The following is a 24,221-nucleotide window of genomic DNA, read 5'->3' on the forward strand; positions in this document are numbered from 1 at the left end:
TTTTCTTGTTTGTTGTTGTTATTTTCTTTATCTTTATTTTCTTTCTTTTAAATGTATCTCTCTCTCTCTCTCTCTCTCTCTCTCTCTCTCTCTCTCTCTCTCTCTCTTTTCTCGGAGTTTTTATAATTATTTTCTTTTCTTTTTTTTCTACTTATTTTCTGTCTTTTCTAAATTCTCTTAAATTTATCAAGTTTTTCCTTTTTTTATTCTTTTTTATTATGATTTTCCTTAATTCTTTTCCTAATTTTCTTTTTTTCCTCTAAATTTTATCAACTTTTTCCTTTCCTTAAATCTTTTTTTTTATAATTTCTTCTATACATCTTCCTCTCTCTTTCTTCCTCCTCTTCTTCATATTCTTAATTATTTTCTTTATCTATATCTTCTTTTTCCTTCTTCTTCTTCTCTTCTTTCATCTTCAAATTCCTCCCTTCAAAATAACGTTCAAATTTCCCTTCACTAAAAATATATTGCATCTTTTTGTATTGTAATCTTCAAATTCCTCCCTTCAAAATAACGCTCAAATTTCCCTTCACTAAAAATAGATCGCATCTTTTTGTATTGTAATCTTATTTTCATTATTTATTTTTTCATTTTCCGAAACATCAAAATTTTCACACTGATTATATTTTTTTCTTTCGTGTCGTTTTTTGTTAACTTTTTGCGTAATTTTCTCAACTTTTCTTCGCTTTTCAAAATTTTCATCTGGTCGCTTGAAAACGTACATAATTTTTTTCACATTCAACATTCAGAATTTCACTTTCTCAAAATAACATATCTTCAAATTTTCTTCGCTTTTCAAAATTTTTATCTAGTCGCTTGAAAACGGACAATCTTTTCACATTCAACATTCAAAATTTCACACAGATTTTCACTTTCTCAAATTAACATATCTTCAAATTTTCTTCCTTTTTTGCGTAATTTTCTCAACTTTTCTTCGCTTTTCAAAATTTTCATCTAGTCGCTTGAAAACGGACAATCTTTTCACATTCAACATTCAAAATTTCACACAGATTTTCACTTTCTCTAATTAACATATCTTCAAATTTTCTTCCCTTTTCAAAATTTTCATCTGGTCTCTTCAAAATAACATCACATCTGTTCAAATTTTCTTCCTCTTTTCAAAATTTTCATTGTCTCTTGAAAAAACAGACATAATCTTTTCACATCCAACATTCAAAATTTCACACAGATTTTCACTTTCTCAAATTAACATATCTTCAAATTTTCTTCCCTTTTTAAAATTTTCATCTGGTCTCTTGAAAACATCCAACATTCTCCATTTCTTCCTTTTCTAATTATTTTCTTATTTATTTTGTTTCCCTCAATTTTCTTTTCTTTAAACACTAATTGTCATGTATAATTAACCTATCCTCTTGCTTTCTATAATCCTTCTTCTATCTTCCTTAATTCATCTTCTTCTTCCTCTTTATCAACATTAATCTTTATTTCTTATCCTAATTCCTATTCCACACACCACATAGCATAACATGGACACATCTCGAGGCCTTAAAAAACACACACACATACGCGCACACACACACACGGGGTCACATAACATCACACGGTATCACTAGTAAATTCCCTTCCTCCTCCTCTTCCTCCTCCTCCTCCTTCTTCTTCTTCTTCTTCTTCTTCCTCTTCTCCTTCTACCAAAACATCACAGGATATCACCATTTTTTATTTTGCCTTAGAAGATATTAACACTCGCTCGCTCGCTCTCTCTCGCTCGCTCGCTCCCTCTCTCTCGCTCGCTCGCTCCCTCCCTCTCTCTATCACATCGCCCTAAACTTAACCTTATGTCCTTAGTTTACATTTGTTTACATTTGTTTACATTCACGAACGACGGAACTTTTCGCGTCCGACGGAACTTTGCAAAAAAATAAATAAAAAAAAATAGAAAAAATACAGGTCAGTTCGTCTCCCTTATATATATTTCCTGTCTTCTTCTCTTCCTCTTCCTCCTCTTCTTCTTCCTCTTCCTCCTCTTCTTATTTCATTGACTTCCCTCCTTCTCTTCCTCCTCCTCTGTATCTTTCTCCTTCCTTCTTCTTCTTCCTCCTCTTCCTGTATTTCTCTCTCTCTTCCTCCTCCTCCTCCTCTTCCTCCTCTTCTTCTTCTACATCCTTCTATACCTCCTTCTATACCTCCTCCTCCTCCTCTTCCTCCTCTCCCAGTGCCTTTTCTTCAATCTCTTCCTCCTTCCTTCTTCCTTTTCCTCCTCCTCTCCTTCCTTCATTACTTCTCCTCCTCCTCCTCCTCCTCCTCCTCCTCCTCCTCCTTTCAGTCAGATCGTCATAACAACTTACCATAAAAAAAAAATAATAATAATAATAACAATAATAATAATAATAATAATAATAATAATAATAGGAAGCTTAACAGTAATTACATAGAAACTAACCTAATATAGACAGAGTATAAAAAATAACAATGATAATAATAATAATAATAATAGTAATTTGCGAGCCGATGAAGCACAGACAAACGAACACACAAAAAGGATATGGTACAGACGGGGCGGTTAACATCCCTATAGAAAACGGGGGAGAAAGAAAACGGAGTGCGGGGGAAACAGAAACGCGTTGGAACATGTAAACACACACACACACACACACACACACACACACACACACACGTATATATATCGTAAAAAAACACCCTATATTACACAAGCTGCCACATTCATTAATAAGCGGGCGGATCAACGGAAATAAAACACACACGCGCGCACACACACTCAAAACGCACACACACACACACACACGCACACAGACTCGGAAGCTGGGATACACACAAGCTCAATTTCTAACATTTTTTTTTTCTTTCTTCAAATTCAAGCTTTTCAGAGGTGTTTTTCTGTCAATTCAAGCTTTTTTTTATTTGTTGATATTCCAAGTTGAAAAGACTGGAAAAAAATGTAAGGTCAGGTAAGGTAAGGTAAGGGGAGGTTAGGTTGGATAAGGTAGGTAAGGTCAGATTAGGTTAGGTAAGGTAAGGTTAGGTAAGGTAAGATTAGGTTATGTTATGATAGATTAGGTAAGGTTAGGTAATGTTAAGTTAGGTAAGGTAAGGTTAGGTAAGATTAGGTAATGTTAGGTTAGGTAAGGTAAGGTTAGGTCAAGTTAGGCAGGGTAAAGAAAGGAGGGGTTGAGATAGGGGTGTGAGGAGATCGTTTTTAAATTTAAATATGAAGTACTTTAATAAATGCCTAAGCCTTAAGGTTAGGTAAGGTTAGGAAATTTAGGTTAGTTAGGTTAGGTTAGGTAGTGATGTTAGGTAAATTTGTTAGGCTTGTTAGGTAGGTTAGGTAATAAATTTGTGGTTTAGATAAGGCTAGGTTAGGTTAGGTAAGGTTAGGTAATGTTAGGTTAGGTTAGGTTAGGTAAGGTTAGGTTAGGTAAGGTTAGGTAAGGTTAGGTCAAGTTAGGCAGGGTAAAGAAAGGAGGGGTTGAGATTGGGGTGTGAGGAGACCGTTTCTAAATTTAAATATGAAGTACTTTAATAAATGCCTAAGCCTTAACCGTGTAGCAGCGACGGGCCAAATTTGTGGCTTTACCGTGTAGCAGTGATGGGCCAAATTTGTGGCTTTACCGTGTAGCAGCGACGGGCCAAATTTGTGGCTTTACCGTGTAGCAGCGACGGGCCAAATTTGTGGCTTTACCGTGTAGCAGTGACGGGCCAAATTTGTGGCTTTACCGTGTAGCAGCGACGGGCCAAATTTGCCATGATATAAACCCCAAAAAATAGACGATGCATAATCTGATCACAAATGCTTTGATATATATTATGAAATGGTTTGTGTGAGGGGTGATTTTTTCTCATTTTTCTCACTTGGAGGGACCATTAAGAAACATGATCCCTGCTGATACCAGGTTAAACATTTCCTTGAAGATTGTAACACTGCCGGAAAATTATAGATGTCAGAATTTGAGCTTGTGTGACCCTAGGCAGGAAAAAGGAGAAGAAAGTTTGTGTAGGGAGGGAGAAGAGGGTAAAAGAAGGGGGATAGGTCAGGTCAGGTCAGGTAAGGATAGGTAAAATTAGGTTAGGTTAGGTAAGGTAAGGTAAGGTTAGGTAAGGTTTGGTTAGGTTAGGTAAGGTAAAGTTAGGTTAGGTAAGGTTAGGTAAGGTTAGGTAAGGTTAGGTAAGGTAAGGTAAGGTTAGGTAAGGTTAGGTAAGGTTTGGTAAAGTTAAATTAGGTAAGGTTTGGTTAGGTAAGGTAAGGTAAGGCAAGGTTAGGTAAGGTTGTTAGGTTAGACTAGGTAAGGTAAGGTAAGGTTAAGTTAAGTTAGGTTACAGAAAGGAAACAGGTTAGATTTAGGGTTGACACACACACACACACGCACACACACACACACACCAGAAAAAAACCCAGCTATAGTACTTTAAAATATTGCCATAAACTATATATATAACTATTCTCTCTATGATATACTGCATCGTGACCCCAAGCCAGTGTGTGAGGGTCCGACATGCTGGGCTGCGCGACACCTACACTCAAGGGGGGGTGGGGTGGGGTGGGGGGTAGGGGGGGTAGAACACTTCCGACCACAAGCTAGAAAAATTATCAAAAATATATCAAATAAAAGTTGCGGAAAAGCTGTTATTGATAGCGCGATTATTGTTGTTAGTTATTTTTATTATTATTATTATTTACTCTTAGATAACAAGGTATGGTGATGTCTCTCTCTCTCTGTCTCTCTCTCTCTGTCTCTCTGTCTATCTATCTCGACAACATTGTATATATAGTGATAAATTCTCTCTGTCTCTGTCTCTCTCTCTCTCTCTCTATCTATCTCGACAACATTGTATATATAGTGATAAATTTTCTCTCTCTCTCTCTCTCTCTCTCTCTCTCTTTCTCTCTCTCTCGACTACTTTGTATATAGAGTGTGACAAATTTTCTCTCTCTCTCTCTCTCTCTCTCTCTCTCTCTCTCTCTCTCTCTCTCTCTCTCTCTCTCTCTCTCTCTCTCTCTCTCACACGCACACACATCTAAGTACACACGCATAATTCATTAAAAACCTTATGAATTAATTGTCAATATGATCAACAGACATATATATAATTAGTAGGAAAGCCATTCTAATTAGGGGGGGGGTAGGGAGGGTTGAGGAGGGGTGGGGAGGAAGGGGTGGGGGGTAGATTTGGTTAGGTAAAGAATGGGGGGGGGGGGGGTTGAGGAGGGGAGGGAGAGATGGGGTTAGGTTAGGTAAGGTAAGGTAAGGTAAGGTAAGGTAAGGTAAGGTAAGGTAAGGTAAGGTAAGGTTAGGTAAGGTAAGATTAGGTTAGGTAAGGTTAGGTAAGAGGGGGAGGAGAGGAGAGGAAAGAAAGGGAGAGGAAAGTAGGAAAAAAAAATATATAATAATAATAATAAAATAAAGGGGAAGGGAAGCATTAGGTCAAAGGAGGTCAAAGGTCAAGGGAAACCGAGCTACCCTACAAGTGTACAATTAAAATCAAATAAATATATATAAAAAAATAAAAAATAAATCGTCAATATAAATAAACACAAGCTTGGGTGAGATTCTTTATATAATCTCTCTCTCTCTCTCTCTCTCTCTCTCTCTCTCTCTCTCTCTCTCTCTCTCTCTCTCTCTCTCTCTCTCTCTCTCTCTCTCTCTCTCTCTCTCTCTCTCTCTCTCTCTCTCTCTCGTCAAAATCTCAGCTTCATGTATATATGTATCTGTGTATGTGTGTGTGTGTGTGTACGTATCAATAATGCGCTCACAGGAACACACGCACACACACACACATATACACATGGCTAAAAACACACACAGAACTCTCCTCACTATACGCACACAACTAAACCTCCCTTTTTTTTTCCTATGTACGCGCTATTCCATGTACGTATTTCCTAAGCATGTACGCAAATCTTCAATCTATGTGCGCGAGTCTTGCATCTATGTACGCGTTTAAACTGATTTGCTAAAAACATCTCAATATTTTTTTTTCTATCTTATGTGTGTGTGTGTGTGTGTGTGTGTGTGTGTGTGTGTGTGTGTGTGTGTGTGTGTGTGTATTTATATCACAATATATATCATTTTTTTATAACTATATATTCTTGCATACTTTGAAGGGGTAAAAAAGAAGGGAAGGGAAGGGAAGGGAAGGGAAGGGGAGGGATGGGATGGGATGGAATGGGATGGGAAAGGAAGAGAAGGGAAGGGATGGGAAGGGAAGGGAAGGGAAGGGATGGGAAGGGAATGGAAGGGAAGGGATGGGATGGGATGGGAAGGGAAGGGAAGGGAAGGGAAGAAGTGTGTGTGTGTGTGTGTGTGTGTGTGTGTGTGTGTACGCATGTGTATCTAAGCTGTGTACACAAAAGCAAATCTACATACATACACAAGAGAGAGAGAGAGAGAGAGAGAGAGAGAGAGAGAGAGAGAGAGAGAGAGAGAGAGAGAGAGAGAGAGAGAGAGAAGGAAGGAAGGAAGGAAGGAAGGAAGGAAGGAAGGAAGGAAAGGAGGGAAGGGAAGGAAGGAAGGAAGGAAGGAAGGAAGGAAAGGAAGGAAGGAAGGAAGGAAGAATAAGAAGACAAGGAAGGGAATTTGAGAAGAAAAAGAAGAAAAAGAAAAAATTAGGTAATGTAAGGTAAGGTAAGGTTAGGTTAAGGTAAGGCTAGGGTAAAGTTAGGGTAAGTTAGGGTAATTTAGGGAAGGTTTGGGTAGGTTTTACGTCATGTTCTGGACCAGGGACAAGGGACAAGTAGGGTAAGGGTGTTAGGTAAGGTTAGGTTAGGTAAGGGTAGGTAAGGGAAGGGTAAGACTAGGTTATGTAAGGGCAAGGCTAGGGTAGGTAGGTAGGGTAGGTTATATTAGGTTAGGTTAAGGTTAGGTTAGGTAAGGCTAGGTTAGGTAAGGCTAGGGTAGGGTAGGTTAGGTTAGGTTAGGTAAGGCTAGGGTAGGGTAGGTTAGGTAAGGCTAGGATAGATAGGGCTAGGGTAGGGTAGGGTAGGTTAGGTAAGGCTAGGGTAGGGTAGGTTAGGTTAGGTTAGGTTAGGTTAGGTAAGGCTACATTAGGGTAGGTTAGATTAGGTTAGGTTAGGTTGAGGCAAGGCAAGGGTAAGGCTAAGGAAAGTTAGGGTAAGGCTAGGGAAAGTTAGGGTAAGGCTAGGGAAAGTTAGGGTAAGGCTAGGGTAAGGCTAGGGAAAGTTAGGGTAAGGTTAGGGTAAGGCTAGGGAAAGTTAGGGTAAGGCTTGGAAAAGTTAGGGATAAAGTGCCTGGAACACTAGTGAAGAGGGTGGGGTGGGGTGCAAGGGACACACTGATAATATACAGCATTGCCACATAAAACACTAACACTTGTACTTCTGAGCCACTCCTTGTTACTCTAAGTCGCATTAGGAACCATTATATTAGCAGCCCATATCATTGACGCAGAGGAGGAGGAGGAGGAGGAGGAGGAAGAGACAGGAGGAAGAGGAGGAGGAGGAGAAGTGTCACTCAAGCCAGCCGATCGTAAAACCAAATATACGCACACACACACACACGCACACATCTCTCTCTCTCTCTCTTCAAGGCTCGCTTCGCTCGCTTCAGCCTCTCGCTGCCGCCGCTCTCCACGTAAACAAGAATAAAAATACACATCTCGCTTGCAGAATCCGACATTCGGGACGACCAAAAAATATCTGGGCCTTGTACATGAAACGGGGGGGTTGTGGGGGGTATAGGGGGGGTAGGGGCTCAGTGGTGGTACTGCCGCAGAGAGGGGTCATAGGGCCAGAAGGGGAGGGGGTATAGGGTATGCTGGCTGGCCTGGGCGGCACTCTGGTTCATGCCGTCGAGCGCCGCGTGGTTCTGCATATGTGGGGGCCATTGCGGGGTACTGGAGGGGGTCTGGGTGGGGCGTATGACCCCCATGTGGCTGAGGTTGTCTGTCATCCGCCCCAGGTTGTCCCCGAGTCGCCCCATGGGGTCCCCCGCGCTCCCCCGGCTCATGGTACGGAGGTTATCGCCGAGACGGGAATAGTTGTCGCGTTCGTCGTAGTGGGACATGGTATCTGACATCCGAGACTGGTTTTCCGCCATCCGCCGAAGATGCTCCGCCAGGTAGCCGCCGGGGGTGCTTGTCATCCGCCCGAAGTTCTCCGCTGCCATCCGCCCGAGGTTGTCCGTCATGTGTGGGGTGTCGGTGATCCGCCCCGGGCTATCCGTTGCCGGTGTGCGCATATCTCCACTCCCGCCTCCGCCCATGTGAGTCTGGGTGAGAAGGGGTGACTGCGGCGCGGCTGACATCCGGCCAGAGTCGTCGCTCATGTGTGCCTGGCTGGTCATCCGCGTGAGGTCCTGTGGCATGTGGAGGGCCTCATCCGTCACGCCCATGTGGTGCTGCGCCATCCGTAAGTGTTCCTCCGTGTCGAGTGTGTCCTTCATGAGGGCGGCTGTGTCCCGGCGGTCAACCATGTGCCGCATATCACCCATGTGTCCGGTGGCTTCCCGCATGTGGAGCTGGCTGCCAACCGTGTCATCCAGGCCATCCGACCCGCCCTCCTGCTTCATGGAGAGGCCCAGACTTACGGATGACCCGAGAGACATTCCGAGCATGTTCTTCACGGCTGTGTTCGCGGCCCCATACGCCTTCTCCCGTAGGTCATCCGCTGTCGGGAGATGCTGTGGGATGGGTGAGGACAGGTACTCCGCCGGCTCCTCCGGTAGACCCTCCACGGCCATGTTATGCACCTTCCGCTTGTGGACTTTGAGGTTGTACTCGCTGGAAAAGTACTGTCCGCAGACCTCGCATTCCTCGGTGAATTCCGCCGGTCCGAAGTGCTTTTTCAGGTGATGGCAGAGTCCGGCGCGCTGCGAGAAGGTCTGTCCGCAGTGGTCGCAGGCGTGGTCTCGGTCAAGGGCATGGGTCTTGAGGTGTTGCTGCATGTTACTCTTCTGGCTGAACGTCTTTCCGCATTCTGGGCAGGGGAAATTACCGCCCTGATGCACAAGCTCATGTTTCTCTAGGTACTTCCGGCCAGTGAAGAGCTTTCCGCAGTAGCAACACGGGAGGCTATCATTGCTGTGGACCTCCATTAAGTGATGTCTAAGGTCAGTTTGCTTGAACATGGTACCGCAGATGACGCAGGGGATGTCTTCGCGATCTTCATGCCATTTAATGTGTTGGAGATAAGTGGTTCGTTTATTGAAGGTTTTCCCGCACATGTTGCACTGGAAGTCGCCGTACATCAACAGCTCCTTCTGGTTGTGTGTTCCGTGCTGCTCGGCAAGGCGTAGATGCTTCTCCAGTTTCTCCCGCCACGAAAAACCTTCCCCGCACGCCTCGCAGAGATAAAGATTGTTCACCTTCTCGAAAATCTTGCACTTCCCGGCCTCCTCGAGCTTAGCGATGTGGAAGTCAAAATTCGGTTTATGGTAGAAGTGGACTTGGCAATAGTGACAGACGTACTTTATCTTATTCTTGTGGTTGTTGTAGTACTCCTTCCGCTTCTCCAGCTCCTCCTTCGAAAGCATGGGGCGCGGGAGGAGCTGTATCCCGCCCGGGCCTGTCGTCGAGGTGTTCGGCCCCATGCCCGGTGCGTTGGGGTCGCCAGCCTCCCCGTTCGGCATCCCAGCGCCCCCGCCATCCACGCCCTTCCCCTGCTCCGCCCCGCTAGGCTCGTTCTTGACAACCATCCCGTCTTTAAGGATGATTTGCGGCTCGAAGATGTTGCCATCCTCGTCAATGGTGTCTGGGCGCTGCATACCCGGACCATCTGTGGGGATGACGACGGGGTGAGGTATGGGGTGTTGGGGTGTTGGGTGACCTATGGGGTGACTTACGGAGTTGATTCTTATGGCAAAGATGACCTAGTTTGGGGTGTTTAAGTGACCTGTGGCTACATATACTAACTTATGGGGACTTAAAATGATTTGGAGTTACTTAATGACTTATAATGACTCACACTGACTTAGAATTACTTATGGTGACGTAGAAATGACTTATGAGAACTTTAGATGTTTTAGGATGAGTTCAAATCACTTATGGCGACTTACAAAAGACTTATGAGAATTTTAGATGACTTAGAAATTACCGATGATGATTGTAGATGACTTAGCATGACTTAAAATTACTTAGTGACTTAGAAATGACTTATGAGAACTTTAGATGACTTAGGATGAGTTCAAATCACTTATGGCAACTTACAAAAGACTTATGAGAATTTTAGATGACTTAGAAATTACCGATGATAATTGTAGATGACTTAGCATGACTTAAAATTACTTAGTGACTTAGAAATAACTTTAGATGTTTTAGGATGAGTTCAAGTCACTTATGGCGACTTACAAAAGACTTATGAGAATTTTCGATGACTTAGAAATTACTGATGATGATTGTAGATGACTTAGCATGACTTAAAATTACTCAGTGACTTAGAAATGACAATGAGAATTTTCGATGACTTAGAAATTACTGATGATGATTGTAGATGACTTAAAATTACTTAGTGACTTAGAAATGACTATGAGAATTTTCAATGACTTAGAAATTACTGATTATAATTGTAGATGACTTAAAATTACTTAGTGACTTAGAAATGACTATGAGAATTTTCGATGACTTAAGAGATTGCTGATGATTATTGTAGATGACTTAGCATGACTTAAAATTACTTATGGCTCCTCAGAATGACTTAGAGATTTAGAATGATTAAAAACTTCTTGTGGGAACTTAGAATGACTGGCAAATAAAAAAAAAAAAAAAAAAAAACTCAATAAATAATGAGAAAAAAAGGAAAAAATTGGGTAAAATCAGATATGAAAAAGAAAATCAAGGAAAATGAACAGCAGACGAAGAAACAATTAAAAGAAAAATTCACGGGAAAAGAAAAACTTGTAAAAAGACCGAGGAAAAATATCAGACTCACACAATGAAAATATGAAAAAGGAAAAAGAAAGGTCATATATATAGTCATCCCTCAAATAGTAAGGTTTTCAATATTTCAGTTTTGGTTTTATATGGATTGTCATTGAAGACCTTTTACGATTTTTAAATTTCCTGCGTGTCGGGAAATTTTAAAACCCTAAAAAATCTTCTTAGAAAATCCACATAGAACCAAAACCTAACTATTGGAAACTGTACTATTTGAGGGATAACTGTATAGGTTTTCAATATTTCAATTTTGGGTTTTATATGGATTGTCATTGAAGACCTTTTACGATTTTTTAATTTCCTGCGCGTCGGGAAATTTAAAAACCCCAAAAAATCTTCTTAGAAAATCCACATAGAACCAAAACCTAACTATTGGAAACTGTACTATTTGAGGGATAACTGGAGCAAGGTTTCCAATATTTCAGTTTTGGTTTTATATGGATTGTCATTGAAGACCTTTTAGGGATTTTTAAATTTCCTGCGTGTTGGGAAATTTAAAAACCCCAAAAAAATCTTCTTAGAAAATCCACATAGAACCAAAACCTAACTATTGGAAACTGTACTATTTGAGGGATGACTGTAGCAAGGTTTCCAGTATTTCAGTTTTTGGTTTTATATGGATTGTGATTGAAGACCTTTAAGGATTTTTAAATTTCCTGTGCGTCGCGAAATTTAAAAACCCCAAAAAAATCTTCTTAGAAAATCAACATAGAACCAAAACCTAACTATTGGAAACTGTACTATTTGAGGGATAAACTGTATAGGTTAAAAAATATATATAACTGAGGTCAAAGGAGAAAAAACGAGGCTATTAACACAGGTGAGTGAGGCAATTAATTAACAGGTAAGAAGGTCGAGGAAAAATATCCGACCCACTCAATAAAAATATGAAAAAAAAAGGAAAAACGAAGGTCATAAATATAGGTTAAAAAAATATATATAACCAAGGTCAAAAGCAGAAAATGAGAGGCTTTTAACACAGGTGAGTGAGGCAATTAATTAACAGGTAAGAAGGCCGAGGAAAAATATCCGACACTCAATAAAAATATGAAAAAAATGGAAAAACAAAGGTCATAAATATAGGTTAAAAAAATATATATTACTGAGGTCAAAAGGCAGAAAATGAGAGACTATTAACACAGGTGAGTGAGGCAATTAATTAACAGGTAAGAAGGCCGAGGAAAAATATCCGACACTCAATAAAAATATGAAAAAAATGGAAAAACGAAGGTCACAAATATAGGTTAAAAAAATATATATAACCAAGGTCAAAAGCAGAAAATGAGAGGCTATTAACACAGATGAGTGAGGCAATTAATTAACAGGTAAGAAGGCCGAGGAAAAATATCCGACACTCAATAAAAATATGAAAAAAATGGAAAAACAAAGGTCATAAATATAGGTTAAAAAAATATATATAACCAAGGTCAAAAGGCAGAAAATGAGACTATTAACACAGGTGAGTGAGGCAATTAATTAACAGGTAAGAAGGTCGAGGAAAAATATCTGACTCACTCAATAAAAATATGAAAAAAAAATGGAAAAACGAAGGTCATAAATATAGGTTAAAAAAATATATATAACCAAGGTCAAAAGGCAGAAAATGAGAGACTATTAACACAGGTGAGTGAGGCAATTAATTAACAGGTATGAAGGTCGAGGAAAAATATCCGACACTCAATAAAAATATGAAAAAAATGGAAAAACAAAGGTCATAAATATAGGTTAAAAAAATATATATAACCAAGGTCAAAAGTAGAAAATGAGAGGCTATTAACACAGGTGAGTGAGGCAATTAATTAACAGGTAAGAAGATCGAGGAAAAATATCCGAATCACTCAATAAAAATATGAAAAAAAAAAGGAAAAACGAAGGTCATAAATATAGGTTAAAAAAATATACATAACCAAGGTCAAAAGTAGAAAATGAGAGGCTATTAACACAGGTGAGTGAGGCAATTAATTAACAGGTAAGAAGGCCGAGGAAAAATATCCGACACTCAATAAAAATATGAAAAAAAGGGAAAAACGAAGGTCACAAATATAGGTTAAAAAAATATATATAACCAAGGTCAAAAGGCAGAAAATGAGAGGCTATTAACACAGGTGAGTGAGGCAATTAATTAACAGGTATGCTCACAGCCGACAGGTGGGGGGTATTTCCTGGGCCGTCCTCGCTTCCCTGTGCCTGCCGGGATGTACTTCTTCTTCCTGCAATAGACAGTCACCATCACCATCGTCACTATCGCCATCGTCACTATCAATACCATTCTCACCATCAATACCATTCTCACTATCAATACCATTCAAATCACTATTTTTTTTTTTTGCCATGAACTTTTTCCTACGACAGACCATCACCATCACCGTCGTCACTATCAACACCATCACTATCACCAACGTCACCATCAATACCATTCTCACTATCATCAATGAGCACTTCACTATCTTAATTTTTTTTTTTTTCATGAACTTTCTCTTCCTACAACACAGTCACTATCGCCAACTTCACTATCATCTATCTCTGGTTCACTACTTTCACTATCGTCGTTTTTCATGGACTTCTCACCTTCCCACAATACCTCACTATCAGCGTCACTATCCCTGCCATTATCTTTACCGTGGTTGTCTATTATCTATTGGGAGATCACTGCCTAATCACTATCTATCACTATCATCATCTTCACTATTAATATCTACACTATCACCATCATCACTATCTCCATGTGTTCATTATTTTGTATAGTCTAACCTTCCTTTAAGTCACTATCGTCATCATTTTGTCACCATCATCACCATCATCTATTCACCATCTATTGCCTTCTATATTATGATTGTCTCTTACTGATAACACACCATCACCATCGTTTACTTGTACCATCTTCTAAACTACTAATATATTTCACCATCATCTCTATATCTACCATTACTAATAGTCTCGTTAGTCTAATCATGATCACTATCCTCACTATCATTATATAATTACTAGTGTTGGCATAGCTATTATTTACCTAGTTATCATTTTCACCTTCTATGCTCACCATCATCATTCATATCCGTCACTATCCTTCCCTGTCACCATCATTTTCATTGGTATTGTTTATCTGGTTGTCATTTTCGCCTATTGTCACTATCGATATTTGTTGACTAGCCTAACTTCACTATTATTTAGATTTGTCACCATCACTCACTATCACCTTCATTTTCAGTCATATCTGCTCCGTCACTATCCGTTATCTGCACTACCCTATCACTATCATTCATATTTGTCACTATCTTTCTCTTTACACCATCATTTTCACGAGTCATCTTCACTTTCACTATCAAATCTATGCACTCACTATCAGTTATCTGCACTACCCTATCACTATCATTCATATTTGTCACTATCTTTCTCTTTACACCATCATTTTCACGAGTCATCTTCACTTTCACTATCAAATCTATGCACTCACTATCAGTTATCTGCACTACCCTATCACTATCATTCATATTTGTCACTATTTTTCTCTTTACACCATCATTTTCACGAGTCATCTTCACTTTCACTATCAAATCTATTCCGTCACTATCAGTTGTCTCTGCTAGCCTATCGCCATCACCATCATTTTCACCATCATCTCCACTTTCACTATCATCATTTTCACTTTCACTATCAAATCTATGCACTCACTATCCATTATCTACACTAACCTGTCACTATCAACACTATTCATATTCATCACTATCTTCCCCTTCTCACCATCACTTTCACTAACGTCATCTTCACTTTCACTATCAAAGCTATTCCGTCACTATCCATTATCTCTGCTAGCCTATCACCATCACCATCATTTTCACTATCACCTTCATTTTCATCACTATCTTTCCCTTCTCACAATCATCACCTTCATTTTCACTGTCAAATCTATTCTGTCACTATCCATTATCTACACTAACCTATCACTATCAACACTATTCATATTCATCACTATCTTTCTCTTCTCACCATCACCATCACTTTCACCATCAAATCTATTCAGTCACTATCCGTTAAATCTGCTAGCCTATCACCATCGTCACCATCATTTTCATCACTATCTCCCTTCTCACCATCACTTTCACCATCAAATCCATTCCGTCACTATCCGTCATCTCCGCTAGCCTATCACCATCATTTTCATCACTATCTCCCTTCTCACCATCAAATCTATTCCGTCACTATCCCTCATCTCCACTAGCCTACCACCATCGTCACCATCATTTTCATCACTATCTCCCTTCTCACCATCACTTTCACCATCAAATCCATTCCGTCACTATCCGTCATCTCCGCTAGCCTATCACCATCGTCACCATCAATGCCTTTCCCTATGTAAACTATAAAAAATGTCTATCCTTTCTGCGCCTTCTCCCTCGGACATATCAATTATTTACATGAGTTACCTTGTGATCATTTAAACCTTTCAATGCCACCCACAATAACACACCCACACACACACACACACACTAACACACTCACAATAACACACACACACTCACACACACCCATAATAACACACACACTTATTAACACTATAATCACCCTTGTTAAGACTAGATATTGGCATTTACAGTAAACCCTTGCTTGTACACGGACCTTGTTTTGATGGATTTTGGCGTAAAAGGACTTTTATTTTTGTTTCCGGTCAGTAGGGGAATTTAGCGGACACGTTTTGGTCATTGGTTGTATTAAACGGAACTCGATTTGATGAATTTCGGTTACAGAACTTATTTTTTTCCTTTTCTGGTCAGTAGGGGAATTTAGCAGACACGTTTTGGTCATTGGTTGTATAGAACGGAACTCGATTTGATGGATTTTGGCGTTAAGGAACTTGTTTTATTTCTTTTCTGGTCAGTAGGGGAATTTAGCGGACGTGTTTTGGTCATTGGTTGTATTAAACGGAACTCGATTTGATGAATTTCAGCGTTAAAGAACTTGTTTTATTTCCTTTCCGGTCAGTAGGGGAATTTAGCGGACACATTTTGGTCATTGGTTGTATAGAACGGAACTCGATTTGATGGATTTTGGCGTTAAAGAACTTCTTTTATTTCCTTTCCGGTCAGTAGGGGAATTTAGCGGACACGTTTTGGTCATTGGTTGTATGGAACGGAACTCGATTTGATGAATTTCGGCGTTAAAGAACTTGTTTTTTTCCTTTTCTGGTCAGTAGGGGAATTTAGCGGACACATTTTGGTCATTGGTTGTATAGAACGGAACTCGATTTGATGAATTTTGGCGTTAAGGAACTTGTTTTTTTCCTTTTCTGGTCAGTAGGGGAATTTAGCGGACACGTTTTGGTCATTGGTTGTATTGAACGGAACTCGATTTGATGAATTTTGGCGTAAAAGGACTTTTATTTTTGTTTCCGGTCAGTAGGGGAATTTAGCGAACACGTTTTGGTCATTGGTTGTATAGAACGGAACTCGATTTGATGGATTTCAGCGTTAAGGAACTTGTTTTTTTCCTTTCCGGTCAGTAGGGGAATTTAGCGGACATGTTTTGGTCACTGGTTGTATAGAACGGAACTCGATTTGATGAATTTCAGCGTTAAGGAACTTGTTTTTTTTTTTGTTTGTTTCTGGTCAGTAGGGGGACTTAGCGGACACGTTTTGGTCAGGGCCCGTGAGAGGGGGGTGAAGCTGGTATCTTTACACCAGGGCCCGGTCTCAAAGGGGGCCCGGCCTGTTAACTGCAAGTCATAAATAAAGCTCCAATACGGCAAGATGAACAGAATTTACATCCTACCAGTGAACATTTATGGCTTTAAATTGGCTCTTAAAATTGGTCAAATTCTAAAATCCTGATCCCCCCAGCTGGATGGGCTCACTTCGCTCGCCAAATGGTAGGGGCCCAATGACACTCATAGTACCAGGGCCCAGTGATGGCTCTCCCTGGCCCTGGTTTTGGTCATTGGTTGTAGAGAACGAACCTCGATTTGATGAATTTTGGCGTTAAAGAACTTTTTTTTGTTGTTTCCGGTCAGTAGGGGGATTTAGCGGACATGTTTTGGTCATTGGTTGTAGAGAACGAACCTCGATTTGATGAATTTCAGCGTTAAAGAACTTGTTTTATTTCCTTTCCGGTCAGTAGGGGAATTTAGCGGACATGTTTTGGTCACTGGTTGTATAGAACGGAACTCGATTTGATGGATTTTGGCGTTAAGGAACTTGTTTTATTTCTTTTCCGGTCAGTAGGGGAATTTAGCGGACATGTTTTGGTCATTGGTTGTATAGAACGGAACTCGATTTGATGAATTTCGGCGTTAAATAACTTGTTTTTTTTTTTTTGTTGTTTCCGGTCAGTAGGGGGATTTAGCGGACATGTTTTGGTCATTGGTTGTATAGAACGGAACTCGATTTGATGAATTTCGGCGTTAAAGAACTTGTTTTTTTCCTTTCCGGTCAGTAGGGGAATTTAGCAGACACGTTTTGGTCATTGGTTGTATAGAACGGAACTCGATTTGATGAATTTCAGCATTAAGGAACTTGTTTTCTTTTTTTTTTTTGTTTCTGGTCAGTAGGGGGACTTAGCGGACACGTTTTGGTCATTGGTTGTAGAGAACGAACCTCGATTTGATGAATTTCAGCGTTAAAGAACTTGTTTTATTTCCTTTCCGGTCAGTAGGGGAATTTAGCGGACATGTTTTGGTCATTGGTTGTATAGAACGGAACTCGATTTGATGAATTTCAGCGTTAAAGAACTTGTTTTATTTCCTTTCCGGTCAGTAGGGGAATTTAGCAGACACATTTTGGTCATTGGTTGCGTCATGTGGTGGGCGGGTGAGCGTGTACATATGTCGGTCGGCGTAACGGTGTCCAGTATGGAGATATTTTAGTGTACCCGTGTGGGAGTTATGTCCATGGTGACTGCATGGACGGAACTTACATGTAACACAGTCATCCCTCAAATAGTACGGTTTTCAATAGTTCGGTTACAGTTTTCCGTGGATTTTCATAGAAGATTTTTTTAGGGTTTTTGAATTTCCCGACAAGCAGGATATTTAAAAATCCTAAAAAGATCAGGATATTTAAAAATCCTAAAAAGATCTTTCATGACAATCCGTATAGAACAGAAACCAAACTATTGAAAACCTTACTATTTGAGGGATGACTGTATTAATACTGTTTTATGTCCAATGGTATCAGGAAGCTATGGTCGGTTTCACAAGACCTGGCGGGCTAATCCTTCAGGGGTGGACTTGCGGACTTGGCATCATTGCTTGGGTGACGGAAAGTTGGAGCGTTTTGTTTAGTGGGCGCAACATCTGTGGTCATATGCCGGAGAGAGACAGAAGGGGAAGGAAGGAAAGTTTTGTTTAGTGGGCGCAACATCTGTGGTCATATGCCGGAGAGAGACAGAAGGGGAAGGAAGGAAGGTTTTGTTTAGTGGGCGCAACATCTGTGGTCATATGCCGGAGAGAGACAGAAGGGGAAGGAAGGAAAGTTTTGTTTAGTGGGCGCAACATCTGTGGTCATATGCCGGGGAGAGACAGAAGGGGAAGGAAGGAAAGTTTTGTTTAGTGGGCGCAACATCTGTGGTCATATGCCGGAGAGAGACAGAAGGGGAAGGAAGGAAGGTTTTGTTTAGTGGGCGCAACATCTGTGGTCATATGCCGGAGAGAGACAGAAGGGGAAGGAAGGAAAGTTTTGTTTAGTGGGCGCAACATCTGTGGTCATATGCCGGAGAGACAGAAGGGGAAGGACTTATAGGAGAAGGGAACAGACCCCAGGAGACAGGACACAACCTCCGATTAATACCTGGTACCCATTCACAGCTGGGTGGACAGGGGCGTAGGGTATCGGAAAAGCCACCCAAATTTTTCCACTCCGCCCGGGAATCGAACCCAGGCTCTCTTGGTTCTGAGCCGAGTGTGCTAACCACTGCACCACGAAGCCCCCCTTGTGTGACGGTCTCTTGCGTTGCTCATTGGCTGTTGTTTACTATATCTAACCTGCCGTGATATAGCCTAGTATCTCTCGCTCTCTGCTAGCTCTTAAAATCAATGATACCAAGTCCGCGAGTGTTAAGGTTTGCCGTCAAATTTTCCCCATTTAAAGTTTACCCCAGATCTGCCGAGTTCGCATTTACCGTGATATTTCCAGACTAATGTATTCGCCATATGCAAGGTCCCTCTGTACATGGATAAGGTCACAAACAGCTGTTCATTATACACGGAAAGTTCAACTCCTTCAGATGTAATGGATTTTCTGACATAGGGTCGGATAACTAGTTGAATCCAAGAAGTTCCGGGTCACTTCGAAGGTCAGTTTCAGGTCCGTACTATCAGCATCTTCACTATCAGTCACTATCTTCACTACAGTTCACCATCACCATCAGTCACTATCTTCAATATTATCTACTTTTGCTACTATATTTTGAAGCAATTTTTCCCCCTACAATACACTATCACAAAAGTCCAGGATGAATAACTCTGTATGGGGCTGAAACTTCTTGAATTGGACTTGTAAAACGGACCCGAAACTGACCTTTGAATGGACCTAAAACTTCACGAATTGGACTTGTAAAACGACCCCAAAACTGACCTTTGTATGGACCTAAAACTTCACGAATTGGACTTGTAAAACAGACCCAAAACTGACCTTTGAATGGACCTGAAACTTCACGAATTGGACTTGTAAAATGGCCCAAAACTGACCTTTGTATGGACCTGAAACTTATCGCATTCGACATGTAAAATGGACCCCAAACTGACCTTTGTATGGACCAGAAACTTCACGAATTGGACTTGTAAAACGGACCCGAAATTGACCTTTATATGGACCAGAAACTTCACGAATTGGACTTGTGAAATGGACCGAAACCGACCTTTGTATTGACCTAAAACTTCACGAATTGGACTTGTAAAATGACCCAAAACTGACCTTTGTATGGACCTGAAACTTCTTGAATTGGACCTGTAAAACGACCCCAAAACTGACCTTTGTATGGGCCTGAAACTTCTTGAATTGGACCTGTAAAACGACCCAAAACTGACCTTTGAATGGACCTGAAACTTCACGAATTGGACTTGTAAAACGACCCGAAACTGACCTTTGTATGGACCTGAAACTTCACGAATTGGACTTGTAAAACAGACCTGAAACTGACCTTTGTATGGACCTGAAACTTATCGAATTGGACTTGTAAAACGGACCCGAAACTGACCTTTGTATGGACCTGAAACTTCACGAATTGGACTCATAAAACGACCCCCAAACTGACCTTTGTATGGACCTGAAACTTCACGAATTGGACTTGTAAAACAACCTGAAACTGACCTTTGTATGGACCTGAAACTTCACGAACTGGACTTGTAAAACAGACCCCAAAACTGACCTTTGTATGGACCTGAAACTTCTTGAATTGGACCTGTAAAACGACCCGAAATGACCTTTGAATGGACCTGAAACTTCACGAATTGGACTTGTAAAACAGACCTGAAACTGACCTTTGTATGGACCTGAAACTTATCGAATTGGACTTGTAAAATGGACCCGAAACTGACCTTTGTATGGACCTGAAACTTATCGAATTGGACTTGTAAAACAGACCTGAAACTGACCTTTGTATGGACCTGAAACTTCTTGCACTGGACTTGTAAAACGGACCCAAAACTGACCTTTATAGATCGAGACCTGAAACTTCTTGAATTGGATTTGTAAAATGACCCGAAACTGACCTTTGTATGGACCTGAAACTTCTTGAACTGGACTTGTAAAATGGCCCGAAACTGACCTTTGTATTGACCTGAAACTTCTTGAATTGGACTTGTAAAACGACCCGAAACTGACCTTTATATGGACCTGAAACTTCACGAATTGGACTTGTAAAACGGACCCGAAACTGACCTTTATATGGACCTGAAACTTCACGAATTGGACTTGTAAAACGGACCCGAAACTGAACTTTGTATGGACCTGAAACTTATTGAATTGGACTTGTAATACGACCCGAAACTGAACTTTGTATGGACCTGAAACTTCACGAATTGGACTTGTAAAACAGACCCGAAACTGACCTTTGTATGGACTTGAAACTTATCGAATTGGTCTTGTAAAATAGACCCGAAACTGACCTTTGTATGGACCTGAAACTTCACAAATTGGACTTGTAAAATGGACCCAAAACTGACCTTTGTATGGACCTAAAACTTCACGAGTTGGACTTGTAAAATGGACCCGAAACTGACCTTTGTATGGACCTGAAACTTCACGAGTTGGACTTGTAAAACGGACCCGAAACTGACCTTTGTATGGACCTGAAACTTATCGAATTGGTCTTGTAAAATAGACCCGAAACTGACCTTAATATGGACCTGAAACTTCACAAATTGGACTTGTAAAATGGACCCAAAACTGACCTTTGTATGGACCTAAAACTTCACGAGTTGGACTTGTAAAACGGACCCGAAACTGACCTTTGTATGGACCTGAAACTTATCGAATTGGACTTGTAAAACGGACCCGAAACTGACCTTTGTATGGACCTGAAACTTATCGAACTGGACTTGTAAAACGGACCCGAAACTGACCTTTGTATGGACCTGAAACTTATCGAATTGGACTTGTAAAACGGACCCGAAACTGACCTTTGTATGGACCTGAAACTTCACGAATTGGACTTGTAAAACGGCCCGAAACTGACCTTTGCATGGACCTGAAACTTCTTGAATTGGACTTGTAAAACGGACCCCAAACTGACCTTTACATGGACCTGAAAATTCTCGGATTTGTCTTGTAATATGGCCCAAAACTTCACCCCTTCCCTGATTGGTTCATGACAGCAAGGGTTAACCGTGCCATTATCTACCTTCCTCACTACCAAGTACAGTACTGTCTCCAAGGTTGACGTTACGTGTCGCAAACGTTGAAATCCCAAAATTTGAACCATTATTCTTATGGGGAAAATTGAAAACCATTGACATCTTGCGCTTGGCCAATCATCCGGGCGGCTTAGTGTATGTGTGTAGAGAGCCCTGGCAGCGCACTGGGCCTGAGCAGCTGACGGGCGGCTGATGATGGTGATGATGATGAGCGTTGGCAGCGAGGCCCCCGCATCGGCACCCACCGGGGCCTGCGCGTGTGTGGCTGTGTTTATTATGGGTTTGTGCTTCTCAATTTGCCAATTCCCATCCCCCATATGTTGCACAGGACCCCTTTTCTTTCTACGATCTCGTTTTTGAAAAAGGAAAGAAGTCCCAAACAACATGTGGATTTCAAACAAGAATTACCAAATTGAGGAGCCCAGGCCCACAATAAGCACAGCCACACACACACACACAGACCCCAACGAAACCACCGCCCGGGCAGTGCCGATGCAAAGACCGCACTGCTGACACCCATCATCACCATCACCACCATCAGCCGCCCATCAGCTGCTCATGCCCAGCGCGCGGTCAGGGCTGCTCTCACACATGCGCCTGGTTGCCTGGATCCCACTCATTATGCTTCAAGGTCAATGGCAAGGTCCGGGGGGTGGGTGAGAGCGAGAAGGGGAGTCAAGGACCACAACAAGGTGTGAAAAATAATGGTTTCAGCAGACTTTTACTTTTCCTTTTGGGTCGTATTGCAATTTCAGCTGTCAATAAAAATCAAATATTTGGGTCCCATCGCAAACCTGGTGAATCGCAAAGTTGGTGAATCGCAAGCTTGGTGAATTGCAAAGTTGGTGAATCACAAACTTGGTGAATCGCAAACCTGGTGAATCGCAAAGTTGGTGAATCACAAACTTGGTGAATCGCAAACTTGGTGAATCGCAAACTTGGCGAATTGCAAAGTTGGCAAATCGCAAACTTGGCGAATTCCAAAGTTGGCAAATCGCAAGCTTGGCAAATCGCAAACTTAGCGAGTCGCAAACTTGGCGAATCGCAAACTTGGCGAATTGCAAAGTTGCCAAATCGCAAACTTGGCGAATTGCAAAGTTGGCAAATCGCAAACTTGGCGAATCGCAAACTTGGCAAATCGCAAACTTGGCGAATCGCAAACTTGGCGAATCGCAAACTTGGCGAATCGCAAACTTGGCGAATCGCAAACTTGGCGAATCGCAAACTTGGCGAATCGCAAACTTGGCAAATCGCAAACTTGGCAAATCGCAAATTTGGCGAATCGCAAACTTGGCGAATCGCAAACTTGGCGAATCGCAATCCTGGAGACTGTACTGTACAACTATCATCTTCAACATTGTTACAAACTTGATCACCATCACCACCACCATCACCTATTGGTAGTGTTTTAACCATTACATCTACACCATAACCACCACCACCACCACCACCATTGCCATAACTACCACCACCATCACCATCACCACCATTGCCTTAGTACTAACACCACCATCACCATCACCCTATTCACTATTAATTCCGGGATTCAAATTTTTTCCCGATTCTTTTCATCTCGCTAAAATATATCATTAATTTTTTTTTTTTTTTAGCATTCAAATTCATATCATCATTATTTTAACTTTCTATTACTATATCACTATTGCCATCATCATCTTCACTATCAATTCCGGGATTCAAATTTTTTCCCAATTTTTTTAATCTTGCTAAAATATATCATTAATTTTTTTTAAGCATTCAAATTCATATCATCATCACTATCTAAACTTTCTATTACTATATCACTATCGCCATCATCTTCTTCACTATCAATTCCGGGATTCAAATTATTTCCCGTTTTTTTCATCTCGCTAAAATATCGTTAATTTTTTTTAAGCATTCAAATTCATATCATCATTATTATTTTAACTTTCTATTACTATTTCACTATCGCCATCATCTTCTTCACTATCAATTCCGGGATTCAAATTTTTTCCCGTTTTTTTCATCTCGCTAAAATATATCATTATTTTTTTTTTAAGCATTCAAATTCATATCATCATCACTATTTAAACTTTCTATTACTATATCACTATCGCCATCATCATCTTCACTATCAATTCCGGGATTCAAATTATTTTCCGTTTTTTCCATCTCGCTAAAATATATCATTAATTTTTTTTTAAGCATTCAAATTCATATCATTATCTCTACTTTCTATTACTAGTGTCTATTACAATTATCATTATTCATATCTCATTGTTTTCCAGTTATTGTCATTGTCATTAAAGTCATTATAGATATCAGATTCATATTAACATTATTTGAATCATTGTGATTTTTCAATTATAATCATTCACATTATTTTGCGTTTTTCAAGTTCGTGTTATGACAATGGGTGTCTCAATTTACTATTGCATATATATATTTTTCCTGTCTCTCTCTTGGTTAGTTTTTGCACTGCCCTTTAATTTTAACATTTTTTGCACTGCCTTTCAATTTCTACAGTTCTTAA

The 24,221-nt window shown here is 40.6% G+C and overlaps 1 protein-coding gene, 3 long non-coding RNA genes and 1 other non-coding gene across 6 annotated transcripts in view; 2 read left to right on the forward strand and 3 right to left on the reverse strand.

The window, feature by feature from the left end:
• Positions 1-6,385, forward strand: part of LOC126991824 (uncharacterized) — a 10,529-nt gene extending 4,144 nt beyond the window's left edge. The window contains exons 2-3 of the long non-coding RNA XR_007745877.1: positions 1-3,106; positions 3,408-6,385. The exon at positions 1-3,106 is cut by the window's left edge and continues 3,562 nt beyond it. This is a non-coding gene — a long non-coding RNA (uncharacterized LOC126991824). The remainder of the gene's footprint in view (positions 3,107-3,407) is intronic.
• Positions 6,386-6,483: 98 nt separating this feature from the next.
• Positions 6,484-7,413, forward strand: LOC126991832 (uncharacterized). Its single transcript, XR_007745881.1, has 2 exons — positions 6,484-6,920; positions 6,956-7,413. It is a non-coding gene; the product is annotated as an uncharacterized LOC126991832 (long non-coding RNA).
• Positions 7,414-7,564: 151 nt separating this feature from the next.
• The window catches only part of LOC126991849 (uncharacterized), a 37,604-nt gene continuing 20,947 nt past the window's right edge, over positions 7,565-24,221 (reverse strand). The window contains exons 3-4 of the mRNA XM_050850505.1: positions 13,006-13,076; positions 7,565-9,709 (exon numbers count right to left, since the gene is read on the reverse strand). Coding sequence (XP_050706462.1) covers positions 7,689-9,709; positions 13,006-13,076 — 2,092 coding nt within the window. The 3' untranslated portion in view covers positions 7,565-7,688. The remainder of the gene's footprint in view (positions 9,710-13,005; positions 13,077-24,221) is intronic.
• On the reverse strand, positions 18,709-18,782 carry Trnal-cag (transfer RNA leucine (anticodon CAG)). Its single transcript has one exon. It is a non-coding gene; the product is annotated as a tRNA-Leu (tRNA).
• Positions 19,635-20,847, reverse strand: LOC126991876 (uncharacterized). 2 transcript variants are annotated; one of them, XR_007745903.1, is made up of 4 exons: positions 20,332-20,847; positions 20,053-20,218; positions 19,860-19,938; positions 19,635-19,802 (listed from the first exon to the last, which is right to left on the reverse strand). It is a non-coding gene; the product is annotated as an uncharacterized LOC126991876 (long non-coding RNA). The 2 variants fall into 2 exon arrangements; XR_007745901.1 differs by having other exon boundaries at positions 19,860-19,984; positions 20,042-20,218.

This window comes from Eriocheir sinensis, chromosome 7, assembly GCF_024679095.1.
Source record: "Eriocheir sinensis breed Jianghai 21 chromosome 7, ASM2467909v1, whole genome shotgun sequence".
NCBI lineage: Eukaryota > Metazoa > Arthropoda > Malacostraca > Decapoda > Varunidae > Eriocheir > Eriocheir sinensis.